General features: G+C 43.8%; 1 protein-coding gene across 5 annotated transcripts in view; it reads left to right on the forward strand.

The window, feature by feature from the left end:
* Positions 1–13,178, forward strand: part of LOC140427869 (POU domain, class 2, transcription factor 1-like) — a 329,760-nt gene that overhangs the window by 225,248 nt on the left and 91,334 nt on the right. For all 5 annotated transcript variants that reach the window (XM_072513676.1, XM_072513677.1, XM_072513678.1 and 2 more), the window contains 3 exons: positions 5,534–5,710; positions 8,602–8,731; positions 11,879–11,973. In XM_072513676.1, coding sequence (XP_072369777.1) covers positions 5,534–5,710; positions 8,602–8,731; positions 11,879–11,973 — 402 coding nt within the window. The remainder of the gene's footprint in view (positions 1–5,533; positions 5,711–8,601; positions 8,732–11,878; positions 11,974–13,178) is intronic.

The raw sequence follows: 13,178 nt of genomic DNA on the forward strand, positions 1-13,178 counted from the left end.
CCCCCCCCCCCTTCTGCTGACGATTAATTTTCCGCGAAGAAGTCAACGAATGGTTGCCACCTCCGGGCGAACCCTAACAGTGACCCTCTCAAGGCGAACTTGATTTTATCCAAACAGAGAAAGCTAGTCATGTCCGATAGCCAGGTCTCCGACTTTCTCCAAGCTAATAGTATCTGTCTCCGGGCTACCAGGGAAGCAAAGGATAGAATGTCTGCCTCTTTCTCCTGGATTCCCGGGTCTTCTGACACCCTGAACATTGCCACCTCTGGACTCAGTGCCACCCTTGTTTTTAACACCGTGGACATGACATCTGCAAACCCCTGCCAAAATCCCCAAAGCTTTGGACATGTCCAGAACATGTGGACATGGTTCGCTGGTTCTCCCGCACATTTTGCACATCTGTCTTCCACCCCAAAGAATCTGCTCATCCGGGCCACTGTCATGTGAGCCCGATGAACGACCTTGAAATGTATCAGGCTGAGCCTGGCACATGTTGCGGACGTGTTGATTCTACTCAACGTGTCCGCCCATAGACCATCCTCTATCTTTCCTCCCAGCTCCTCCTCCCACTTGCGCTTCAGCTCCTCGGTCTGCGTCTCCTCTGACCCCATAAGTTCCTTGTAAATGCCAGAGAAGCTCCATTCTCCTACCCACCCTCTGGAAACTACCATGTCCTGAATCCCCCTCAGCGGTAGGAGCGGGAAAGTTGACACCTGTTTACGTAGTAAGTCCCGCACCTGCAGATACCTGAATTTGTTTCGCCTCGCCAACCCAAACTTCTCCTCCAGCGCCCTCATACTCTGAAAGCTCCCCTCTATAAACATATCCCCCATCCTCTCAATCCCTGCTTTCCACCATATCCGGAACCCCCCCATCCATACTTCCCGGGGCAAACCGGTGATTATTACAGATTGGGGACCAGACCGATGCTCCCTCTGCTCCCACATGTCTCCTCCATTGCCCCCAGACTCTCAGGACTGACACCACCACGGGGCGGGTGGAGTACCGTGCCGGCGGGAACGGCAGAGGCGCAGTTAGCAACGCCCCCAAACTGGTGCCCTTGCATGAAGCCGCCTCTATACGCTCCCTTGCCGACCCCTCCCCCACCACCCACTTCCTGATCATGGCTATATTCGCCGCCCAGTAATAGTTACTAAAATTTGGCAGCGCCAGTCCGCCCTCTCCCCGACTCCGCTCAAGCATTACCTTCCTTACTCGTGAGGTCTTGCCCACCCAAACGAAGCCACTGATCACTTTGTTGACTCGTTTAAAAAAGGACCGCGGAATAAAGATGGACAGACACTGAAACACAAACAGGAATCTCGGGAGGACCATCATCTTCACCGTCTGCACCCTCCCAGCCAGTGACAACGGAAGCACGTCCCATCTCTGAAAATCGTTCTTCATTTCGTCTACTAGTCGTGCCAGATTTAATTTATGCAGCCGGTCCCATTCCCGCGCTACTTGACTGCGTAGGTACCTAAAGCTTCCCCTACTAATCTAAACGGCAGCTCCCCCAATTGCCTCACCTGGACCGCAAACATTTAACTTTTTCCCATATTTAGCTTGTACCCCGAAAACTGGCCAAATTCCCCTAGAATCCTCATGATTTCTTCCATCCCCTCTATTGGGTCCGATACATACAGAAGCAGGTCGTCTGCATAGAGCGAGACTCTGTGCCCCCCCCCCCACACCCCGGACTAGCCCCTTCCAGCCCCTTGAGGCTCTCCGAGCAATTGCCAACGGCTCTATAGCTAGCGCGAACAACAGTGGGGAGATCTGGCATCCCTGTCTCGTCCCCCGGTGCAGTCTAAAATAGTCCGATGTTGTCCTATTCGTCCTGCTTGCCACAGGAGCCTGATTCAGCAACCTGTCAATAAAGCCCCGCCCAAATCCGAACTATTCCAGTACCTGACACAGATAATCCCATTCTACCCGATCAAAAGCCTTTTCTGCATCCATTGCGATCACTACCTCCACCTCCCTACCTTTCGGGGACATCATGATCACGTTTAACAACCTTCTTACATTGACCACCAACTGCCTACCCTTAACAAACCCCGTCTGGTCCTCCCCAATAAGATCCGGAACACATTCCTCAATCCTGGAGGACAAAATTTTGGCCAGCAATTTAGCAACCACATTCAACAGGGATATCGGCCTCAAGGACCCACACAACTCCGGGTTTTTGTCCCGCTTCAGAATCAGCAAAATCGTGGCTTGTGACATCGTCGGGGGCAGCAGCCCTCTTTCCCTTGCCTCATTGAACATCCTCATCAACACCGGCCCCAATATCCCAGAGAACTTTTTATAAAACTCCACTGGGTACCCATCTGGCCCCGGGTCTTTACCCAACTCTAAGGTGCGTCTCCTGCAACATTACCACGTCCACCTACAGTCCCCTAAGATGTGCGAACACACGTGCCCTCTTGACCGGCCCATTTACCTCTCGAACATTCCAGGTGATCAGCCTAGTTGGGGGGCTCATTGCCCCCTCCTTCGCCGATCAGCCATCTCCTTTTTTGGGCCCACCTCCAGCCCATGCTCTGCGCCTCCAACAGTCCGCCCCCAGGCAGCCCCCAACCTCCTCTCTGTCCCTTAGCCCAAGTCCCTCCCTCATCAGCAGAACATTTACCCCCCCCCCAATAACAACACCCAAACCCTTAATAAACTGAACATATGCACACACCCCACTGCGCTTCCAAGAGCTAGCCCGCCCAGCTAGCGTGGTGGCCCCCATCCCTGGTGCCGGATAGTCCCCCACCTATTGTTCCCACCCCGCTCATACAAACATACTCCAACATTAAACAATTCCCACACAATTGCCCAACAGAAAAACACTCAAGATCTAAACAAGCACACCTCCATCCCCCAACAGTGCAAATGAAAACCATAACTCACTCGGCTCTACCGCTGGTCCCAAATCAATGCAAAAGGCATTACAAACAGCTTCCACAAAATAAAAAACGAGAAACTTCTTTTTCCAAAAAGAACAGAAAAAAAACAGGAAAAAAACCAAGAATGTTGCAGCAATGTTTAAATGTTCTCAGTCCACCACCAGTCCTTTACTTTTCGTGAAGTCCAGCGCGTCCTCGGGCGGCTCAAAATAAAAGTGCTGTTCCTCGTGTGTGACCCAGAGACGGGCCGGATACAACAGTCCGAACTTCACTTTTTTCTTAAAAGGAATGACCTAATCTGGTTGAAGCCTGCTCTTCTCCTGGCCACCTCCACACTCAGGTCTTGGTAAACCCGCAGGATACTGTTGTCCCACTTACAGCTCCGTGTCTGCTTGGCCCACTGTAGAATGCGCTCCTTTTCCAAGTACCTGTGGAATCTCACCACCATTGCCCCCGGAGAGGGGTACTCCCATTCGTGGCTTCCTCGCGAGTGCTCTGTGAGCCCAGTCCACCTCCAAGGGCCGGGAGAATGCCCCATCCTCCAGCAGCTTCTCAAACATGTCTGCGATGTATGCCCCTGTGTCCGCTCCTTCGGACCCCTCCGGGAGCCCAACAATTCTCAGGTTCTGCCGGCGGGACCTATTCTCTAGGTCCTCCACCTTCTCCAAGAGCTTCTTCTGCTGGTCTCTCAACATCCCCACTTCCAACTCCACTGCAGTTTGTTCCTCCTGCTCAGCCAGCGCCTTCTCTGCCTTTTGGATCACTCGATCTTGGGCGTCCAATCCTAGCTCCAGCCGCTCAATTAACTCTTTTATCGGGTCCAAGCAGTCCCGTTTCTGCTTAGCAAAGCCTTCTTGAATAACTTGCATCAGCTGCTCCGTTGACCGCTGGGTCGACAAACCAGAGGTCCGGTCCTCCGCCATGCTGTCTCCTGCTGCAACTTCAGCCCGAGCCTTCTCTGTCTTTCTGTTTCTGCCTTTACGAGCACTTCTAGTCCTTCTCTCCATGCACCGATGTGGGAATTCAGTACACAATTGCCTCTGTCATCAGTTTTACAATTCAAGTCCGGTAGAAAATCGGGGGGGAAAAAGGTCCAAAAGTCCGACCAGAGCAGGAGCCACCAAATGTGCAACTTCCTCCTTCATAGCCGCCACCGGAAGTCCTCTTGCGTCTTTTTAACCAATTTCTCAACCTGCCCTACCACCTTCAACAATTCGTGCCTATATTGTCCAGGTCTCTCTGTTCCTGCGTCCTAAGAAATATACCCTTTGTTTTACATTGCCTTTTACTAGTTCCTCCAACGCCTTGTACTAGTTCCTCTAACCTATCACTTTACACTACTCTGCCTTGTAAATGCCTATTCCACCAACCTAGCTATGTCCTCTTGTACCTTACAAAGTTTTAACAGGGTCCAAGCTGGTTGTTGAAGCCAAAACCAAGACGATGAGCTTTTCTCTGTTGCATTACTTTATAGATTTAATGGGTCTTGCGGCTCTCTCCACAAATTCCAGTGTACCAGCTATCCCCTATTCTTAGTTTCTTTTAGAATAAAACGAATGGTTAATAAAATAAGCTAATGACAGCCCATGGCAGGGCATTGTAACAAAAATCAAAATTTTGAAAGGAAACTTTCAAAATCAATTAATATAATTCTCAGGAGTGACGATGCACCTGTGGAAGACCTCTAGAATACCAGTGGACACTGCTTGCTCACTCTCCAAGGCCATTCAGCTACGAACATAGCCGTGATAGAGGGACAGACATTCAGGTCGGATGATCCCCTTGGTTGCCCGTTGCCTGGATCTGTTGATGGCCATCTTGGCCAGGCCCAAGCCCTTGACCGCTCGCTGCCTGAACCTGTTAATGGCCACGTGGCCAGTAGCAGGTTTATGAGGAAGTCCTCCTTCCTCCTCCTCTCACTCCACACCAGGATCCTCTCTTTATATGAACTCAAAGATAATTAATAGCCATCACCTGTTTCTCTGAACTGGAACAATGTAATTGACATTGTGGTTTAAAGACATTGACATAAAGGGTAATGGTAGAATTCCTCCAAGAAGCTGAATTGTCAAACTGAACAGAAGATGTTTTAGTCTGAGTAATATTTTTGACTCGAGGCTAATTAGTATCGGCATTTTTTTCTCTTTTTTTGGTAAATTTAATGCTTACCTTTGGACAAAGCCAGTATAATTTAAGATTTTCGGCAAAAATAAGATTTTAGGCTTGTATTTTTCAGTCGCTGGCAAAGAAAGGTTGTGCGCTACTGACCTGTAAGAGAGCCTTGCTGAGTGATCTAATGATCTCTGGAACAAGTATTGTTAACTCTCTCGATGTGCAATAGATTGTAGCATGTTTAATGGGGATTTTCAACACCAGCTGCAGTGATGTCATCAAGCTGCCCATGAAACAAGTTGCACTAAAGAATTCTCACCGCCAGCCAACCAGGAAATGAGAAACACTAAAATCAAATCAATTTTTAAAAAACAATTTACCTGAAGCAATTTAGAATAACTTCATTGCAAGCCTACTTGTGACAATAAAGATTATTATTATTAAAATAATTACTGTAGGAAAAGAATACAGCCTTTATTTGATTTGTATTGTGATTATTTTCTGTTTTACTTTTGTTTCTCTAGCTCACGTTGACAACAGCGCAGCAACAGTTGTTACTCCAGCAAGCACAGGCCCAGTTGCTGGCTGCTGCAGTCCAACATTCAGCAAATCAGCAGCATAATACCACAGGAACTACCATCTCTGCCACAGCAGCAACTCCTATGGCACAAATACCCATCACTCAACCAATCCAAATACAAGTAAGCATGGATATGCGTGTGGCCAGATTTTAAAAGCGCGATTGGGCACCTAACAGATAAATTCCAGGGCCCAACCCAGCGCAATGCTATTTTAAATTCTAATGGCTGAATTGGGGAGAAGGTGAGCAATTTCCAATATAAAAGAACTGTTTCCAAATGGAAAGACCTTTGGAAAATTATAGCTAGGACATCTACAATGTTCTCAACCTTCTTTCAAAACCCTGGATGGAAATCATACTGGAATTGGGCACTCTTGCCATTATTTTCTTCATTACTGTTATTGTGCACATACTAATTTATGTGAGTTTCTGTTCCTCATTGAACATTTCCTTGGGATATCTGGAACACTGACTTCTTCCTCTGCTGTAAATATTTTTTAAAAAATAATAATTTAGAGTACCCAATTCTTTTTTCCAAATGGGCAATTTTAGCGTGGCCAGTCTACCTACCCTTCACATCTTTGGGTTTATGGAGGTGAGACCCACGCAAACACGGGGAGAATGTGCAAACTCCACACGGACAGTGATCCAGGGCCGGGATCGAACCCAGTTCCTCGACGCTGTGAGGCAGCAGTGCTAACCACTGCGCTGCCATGTCACCCCTCTACTGTTAATACTGACACAAAATAATTATTCAACATGTCCTTATTTTCATCATTATCTGTTTCTAGGGGGATTGCACCTAACCACCTCATTTCTTTGAATATAATAGTATAATTGTAAATTTTGTTGTGTGTCTATCCTATCGGATCCCTTTCATTTTACAAGTTTAGTAAAGATATGGGTGAGATCTCTCCTAAAAGGCAGCAGAAAGAGGTATAGACCTAGGCATGGTTGGATGATGGGCGACACAAAGCCGTTGCAGACGGGCTACAGTGGATGTGTGAGGATGGCGCAAGGCTGACACCGTGATATAACATGTTAGCAGATTTCCTGATAGGATTGGCTACAAGAGGACAGGGCAGTAAAGAATGCAGAAGTCTGTTGTGCAAATAGCATGAGGTACTGATCTCTTCATATGATGGCAAAGAGCCAAAGATCTCAGGCTAAAATTTGATGTATATTCAGACCAACAGGCATAAGAAAGAGGGAAACATTGGCTGGTTGACTGACGCTAAATTAAGTGAAATGCTATTACTCAAAAGAATAAACATTCCCAAACTAAAACAGTTCTCTGTAATGCTACTCTATATTTAGACCAAATGTCCATAATTTGGTTTTAAGTTTAATATGAAACTTCAGTACTTTGTTTACCATCCTATAGTATAGTGAGAAGAGGACTGAAACAACTTTTGTTACCCTGGATTATATATTTTTTGTACTCGTTCATGGGTTGTGGCTAGGCTAGCATTTACTGCGCATCTCTAGTTGCCCTTGAGGAGGTGGTGGTGTACTGCCTACTTCAAAGATACGTGGCTATTGTTGAGAATTAATTAAAGATGTCCCACTTTAAAAAATATATTTTAGTGACTGTTCCATCAATCAAATTATATATCAAGTGAGTAATTTCCAAGAATGAGGACTAGCAACTTGCATATTGTCCAAGGTCATGCAGTCCCCTATGACTTGGTATTTTTGCAAGACTTTGGAATCGTTGCACATACTAGCACATGGCTAGCATGTAGATTGTCTTGTTTCAGAAGCAACCAACTCTCAGTCCAGTGCTACAAGTCATCATTTTCGAAAACTAAACAGGTATTGAAATGTTTTTTAAAAAATTAACATTCTACAATCTGGAGATGACTATTATGGTCCTTTTGTACATGTTGACTGTCCAGAACAATATTTTATTTCTTGGTTTAGTATTCATAAACCAAAAGTTCTATTGTTTTTGAAGTTCCTGTTTTAGTTAATTTAATGCTCTTAACATCAAGGAGCCAAAGGAAAATTTAAGTAAATAGAAATCGGGGAGAAATCTTTCCATTGGCTGAAGTCATGCCTTGTACAAAGGGAGATGGTTGTGACTGTTGACGGCTGATCTTCCCAGCCTCAGGACACCACTACAGATCCAACCATCTTCAGGTCCTTCATCAATTAACTTCCCGCCTTCATAAGGTCAGAAGTAGGGATGTTTGCTGTAAATTGCAGTGTTCAGTTCCATCCACAACTCAGACAGTAAAGCAGTCTATGCCTACATGCAGCAGACCTGGACAATATCCTAGCTGTGCTGATAAGTGGCAAGTTAAATTCATGCCACACAAAGGCAGGCAATGACAATCTCAAAATGACTGAATCTAACCATTGACCAGAACTTTAACTGGATTAACCGCACAAATATTATGACTGCAAGACAGATCAGAGGTAGGGTATGCTTCAGCGAGTGATTCACCCGCTTCCTGCCTTTTCCACCAATGGAATTTCCCCACTGCTTGGCTGAGTGCTGCTCCAACAGCAATCAAAAACCCAAGATCATCCAGGAAAATGCAGCCTGCTTAATTGGCACCCTATCTACCTTAAATGGGTCACTCCCTCCACCGCCAACATATTGTGGACAATCTACAAAATGCACTGCTGCATGCACCAAGGCTATTTCAACAGCACTCTCAAACCCAGGGTGCTACTGCCGAGAAGATTGAAGGCTAGTAGACACTTGGGACCACAAATTTCCTTTCACATCCCAAACATCCTGACTTGAAAATATATCACCATTTCCTGCTTGTTGCTACATTAAAATCCTGAAACTCCCTTCCTATGCTACATGGATTGTAGCAGTTCACGAAAGCAGCTTGTCACCATCTTGTGGCCAGTTAGGGATGGGCAGTTGATGCTGACCTTGCGAGGAACACTCCTATCATGTACAATTTGTTTTTCAAGATTCTACAAGTCAATGAGCTAGATAATTGTTTTTAAAAATTACTGCATAGTTATACCGATTATCCTATAATTTGGCAGGATCTGCAACAGTTACAGCAACAGAGCTTGAATTTGCCGCAGTTTGTTCTGGTGCAGCCTGGTCACCCAATCGCCACCAACCTGCAGCCGACACAGTTCATCATCTCACAAACGCCACAGGGGCAACAAGGTGAGGGGATCTTTTTAACTTGGACTTAAAACAAGAATCTCCGGAAACTGCACTGTTTTGGATATTGACACTGATAGAAATTGGGGACACAATATGTGAAGAGAGCTGCAAGCTCTTGGACGAGAGACAGGAATCCCATGTAGGGGAAGGCAAAATCTTAAGAAATATGGAATTAGGTAGAAAATTTTAGCTAGCATCCTTGTTAAGTTCATTCTTAATATGAATATGTATTATGCCATCACAAACAAAGATTCATTCCTGCAGTCAATCATTTTTTTGCTTCTTCCACCTTTGCAACACACGTGATTTAAAATGTAATTTACCTTGATGTTAACCAAGGCTGACAAAAGTGTTTGCATGCCTAACAGAGGTACCCTCTTATGACTTGACCTGTTGAGAATATTCCATGTTCAGACCAGTTGTAGTAAATGCCACAAGAAAATCTGTATACTTGATAAATTATTCAGAAGTTTGAGCAACTGAAATACAAAGGTTCCCTAAATGAGTCTTTCACGCTTTGACCATGTTCCCATAGAAATATTTTGGGGGAAATTAGGTGTTGTCTTTAAATGCTTTGTAAAATTAAAATATTTTTGCAAAAAATGCCCTAACAGCAGGTAGTTAAGATACTATTTTTTTGGCTTAATGTTTTTCCGTAGATTGTAAATAATGAGCAATTTCCAAGCCGGTTAGCAATTAAAATCCCTTCCAACCATTTGGTTGGAAAACCACCTCCCACTGGCCCGGGACCCCAGGAGGAGCCTGAGGAGATCCCGCCTGTCGATAATCCCGATGGTGAGATCAAGGCAGGCCCTGGGTTGGCTGGTGGGCCTGTGTCGCCCGCCGCACTCTGTGTGGTGGAGGATTCGGGCCCGGATAGCGACTGTCCGAAGGCTGTTAGCTGCCCAGTGTCGGGAACGTAGGGTGCACATGAGGCTCTCTGCAGTGGGGTGCAGGGCTCACCCGTGCCTGACACTGTGTCGCCCCTCACCCCCTCTGAGGGACTCCCGTAATCTGGCACATCATTATTGAAGGTTCTTTTGTTTTTCTGCCTCCGTAGATAGTTCAGATAGTGTCCTATTGGGCCCCCCTCCACCACCCCCCTTCCTTTCCCTTCTGTTGGTACAGAGGCGAGGGTATCTGGTCTCTCCAGCGCAAAGTTTAGTGCTTGTACCATTTGTTTTTTGTAGAAATGTGTTGTGAACAGTTTTAATAATCAGAGTATCCACCAAACCCCCCCACCCCTCCTCGTACATTGGTACTGAGGGGAGGGTATCCTGTTTCTCCAACACAAAATTAGTGTTTGTACCATTTGGCCTTGTATATATTTTTACTGTTTTAATAAAAAGATATCGAAAACCTATGCCCCTGCCACTAGTGGCTGTGAACAAAGGAAGATATACACAGACAAGCCCATCAGTCCGGTTTTAGTAGGAAACCTGAGGGCTTCAGCCAAGAATATAGAGTGTTAAATTTTCCAGAGGACAGGAAGAAGTAGTTGCATTAGGTAAGCAACCCATTGATTAGTTGGGATATGTTATGTTCTTTGTTTTCTATTATTATACAAAGATAAGATACACGGATTAATCATAACTGCCATTCCGTATGTTCATCTTACTTTAAAATAAATCAACTTATTGATTTATAGTATCATGTCGTGTCTTGCTTTGCTTGCTGGACATGTTATGGAAGCACATGGGAATGACAGAAGAATCTAATATTGGGGGAGATGGTAATGTAGTGGTAATGTCACTAGACTAGTCATGCAGAAGCCCATGCTAATGCTCTGGGGACACAAGTTCAAATGGCTACTAATGGAATTTAAACTCCATTAATAAACCTGGAATAATAAAGCCAGTCTTATAGTGACCTGAAAATATCAGATTATTGTAAAAACCCACCTGGTTCGCTAATGCCCTTTAGGGAAGGAATCCATCCTTACCCAGTCTGGCCTGCATAAAGCTCCAGATCAGAAGTAATGTGGTTGACTTGTAATTTCCCCCTGAAATGGCCAAGCAAGCCAAGGACAATTAGTGATGGGCAACAAATGCTGGTCTTGCCAGCATGCCCACATATAATGGAAGAATAAAGGGGGAAGAAAAGCCAAAATAAAAATTGACATCTGTTATTCTGTTGCACAAATAGATGTAGTGCAGCGTGAGCCAGCTGCAATTAATGCTAGCAGTTTGACCATCTTGTTGAAATAACTAAAGCCTTGAATCCAAGGAAGTATCCACATAGGCCCTCTGTCAATCATTCCTGTTAAGGTTACTTGAACCACAAACTGACGATGCAGAGCAGCTGTACTGTAAATCAAGCTTCTTGGTCAGTTCCTAAGCTGATTCACGACTTTCACATATATTTTAGTTCTTAAAGTACAGAACTAATGTTTTTGTTGGGTTGTTTCATATAGTCTTATTTTTCTTTCACTTTAACTGACATTGGCACTATTGCAGTCTTGGTTTTGCAGAAGAATCTTCCAAATTTTGATGAAGAAGTATATTGCTTCAGATGACACTAGTACTGCCATTAGCTGAAAAAAAAATCCACAAATTTTCCACAATAGTTTTAAGATAAGTTCCAGGTGATGATTGGCAAAGGATATTTTCATTCCATAAGAATCCCATGTGGAAGAATTTGATTAGTCTCAACCGGTGGATTTTCAGACAAATGGATGCTAAATTGGCATTCTTGCTCATCAAGGCCATGAAAGGTGATAAGCTTTAATTGAAGAAGAGAAAATACAACTTAATTGGTTCTGGCTGACTGTACCTAATATTGGAATCCTTGCCAAAGTGGCAAAAATAGAAATATATATTGCAAACGTTAAGAATGGACAGAAAATAAATTACCAAATATATGAAGTTAAAAAGTGACATCATGTAGAGCTATATCCTAAACATTAACTTATCTCTTTCCTTCAGATGTTCAACAACCTGCAGTGAGTTTCCAGCATTTGCTATTTTATTTTGGATTTTCTGTATTCATGATTGTTTGCTTCTCTTACACGTGATGTAAGATAACCATTTGTTCTTAGGGAATCTTTTATTCTCAAATGTTAGTTTTGATTGAAGACTTAGTAAATTTGAAAAAATACATTGAGGTAAATAAAATTTAAATTAATATATTTTGCATTTACCATGCTAGGTCTTGTACAAGCCCAGAACCTTCTACAACAACTACCTCAGCAAAGCCAAGCCAACCTCCTGCAGTCTCAGCCAAACATCACTTTCAGCACGCAGGTCAGCTTAATAAGAAGAAAACTAAATACTCTTCTTGCGTATTTCAGCTTCAAAAAACTCTCCTGTCTTCTGCTTTAACTAGTGAAATCGTTGAACGTGCAACAATTTTATAATGTTCAAAACTGCTAGATATTTATATAAGACCCTTTCTGTAATAGAACATTTACACACATTTTAAATCATCCAGAATCTCAAACAAATAAAGCTATTGATACATGTAGTGGGTGACATTGCAGAAGCAGATTACAATTCATCTTTGTTTCTAAAACTTGCATTTTTAAATCTCTACCTATATTGTTTTTTCTCCACTGAAAAGCTAGTGGTAGTTACAAGAGAGTGAAAGTTGAAACAGGACAACTAGCATTGGACAAGGTTGGAAATGAGAATCCAATTTCAGTATGAAAGAATCTTCAGCTGCAGGTTGTCCATCTTCGTTCAGATGAATTGGCATTGGAGTAGATTTTGGTCTCTGTCATTGATTTTGTATAATCTTGTAAAAAAAAAGTTATTGTAGATGGCTTTAAGGGTGTTTTGAGATCTTGGATTTAATGGAACCTTATAAGAAGTGAAGGTTGTTGGGGACAGATCTATTGTGTTTTATGGGAGTTAAAGGACGGCAAAATCTGTCAAGGGGGAAGTAAGGGTGGAAATTAGATGCAAATTGAACTTTAGGTGTAATGATGAAGATTCACTTGGTGCAAAGGCTGTATGAATAGATTTTGAGGATAACATGACAGAGGGACTTGAAACAGTCAATTGAGGACTTTGAAGGATAGATGAGAAAGATTGTGGATGGTTAAGGAAATAGACTGAGCGGAGACCTGAAGTTGATTAGACACACTACGCCCAGGTGGGAAATGTAACAACTGTTACATGTGTTTTAGAACCATGTGAACTCAAAACATTACTCTATTTTCTCTCTCCACAGATGCTGCCAGACCTGCTGAGTTTTCCCAGCATTTTCTGGTTTTGTTTCTGATTCTGCCGTATGCAGTATTTTGCTTTTTATTAACTGTTGGGGGAGCTTTGGTAAAAAGGAATGAGCCATCATTAATAAGGCTTCTGTCATTCTCAGGATCTTTATGGGCTCCTCCAGGATGAGGTGATGGATGGGAGAAATGTGTGAACAAGGGAATAAATGCTTTCTGAATAAAATGGGAGACGTAGAAGAGGGAAGGAGAGTGAAAAGGGACTGGGAAAGTGGT

The sequence above is a fragment of the Scyliorhinus torazame genome, chromosome 8 (assembly GCF_047496885.1).
Source record: "Scyliorhinus torazame isolate Kashiwa2021f chromosome 8, sScyTor2.1, whole genome shotgun sequence".
Taxonomy (NCBI): domain Eukaryota; kingdom Metazoa; phylum Chordata; class Chondrichthyes; order Carcharhiniformes; family Scyliorhinidae; genus Scyliorhinus; species Scyliorhinus torazame.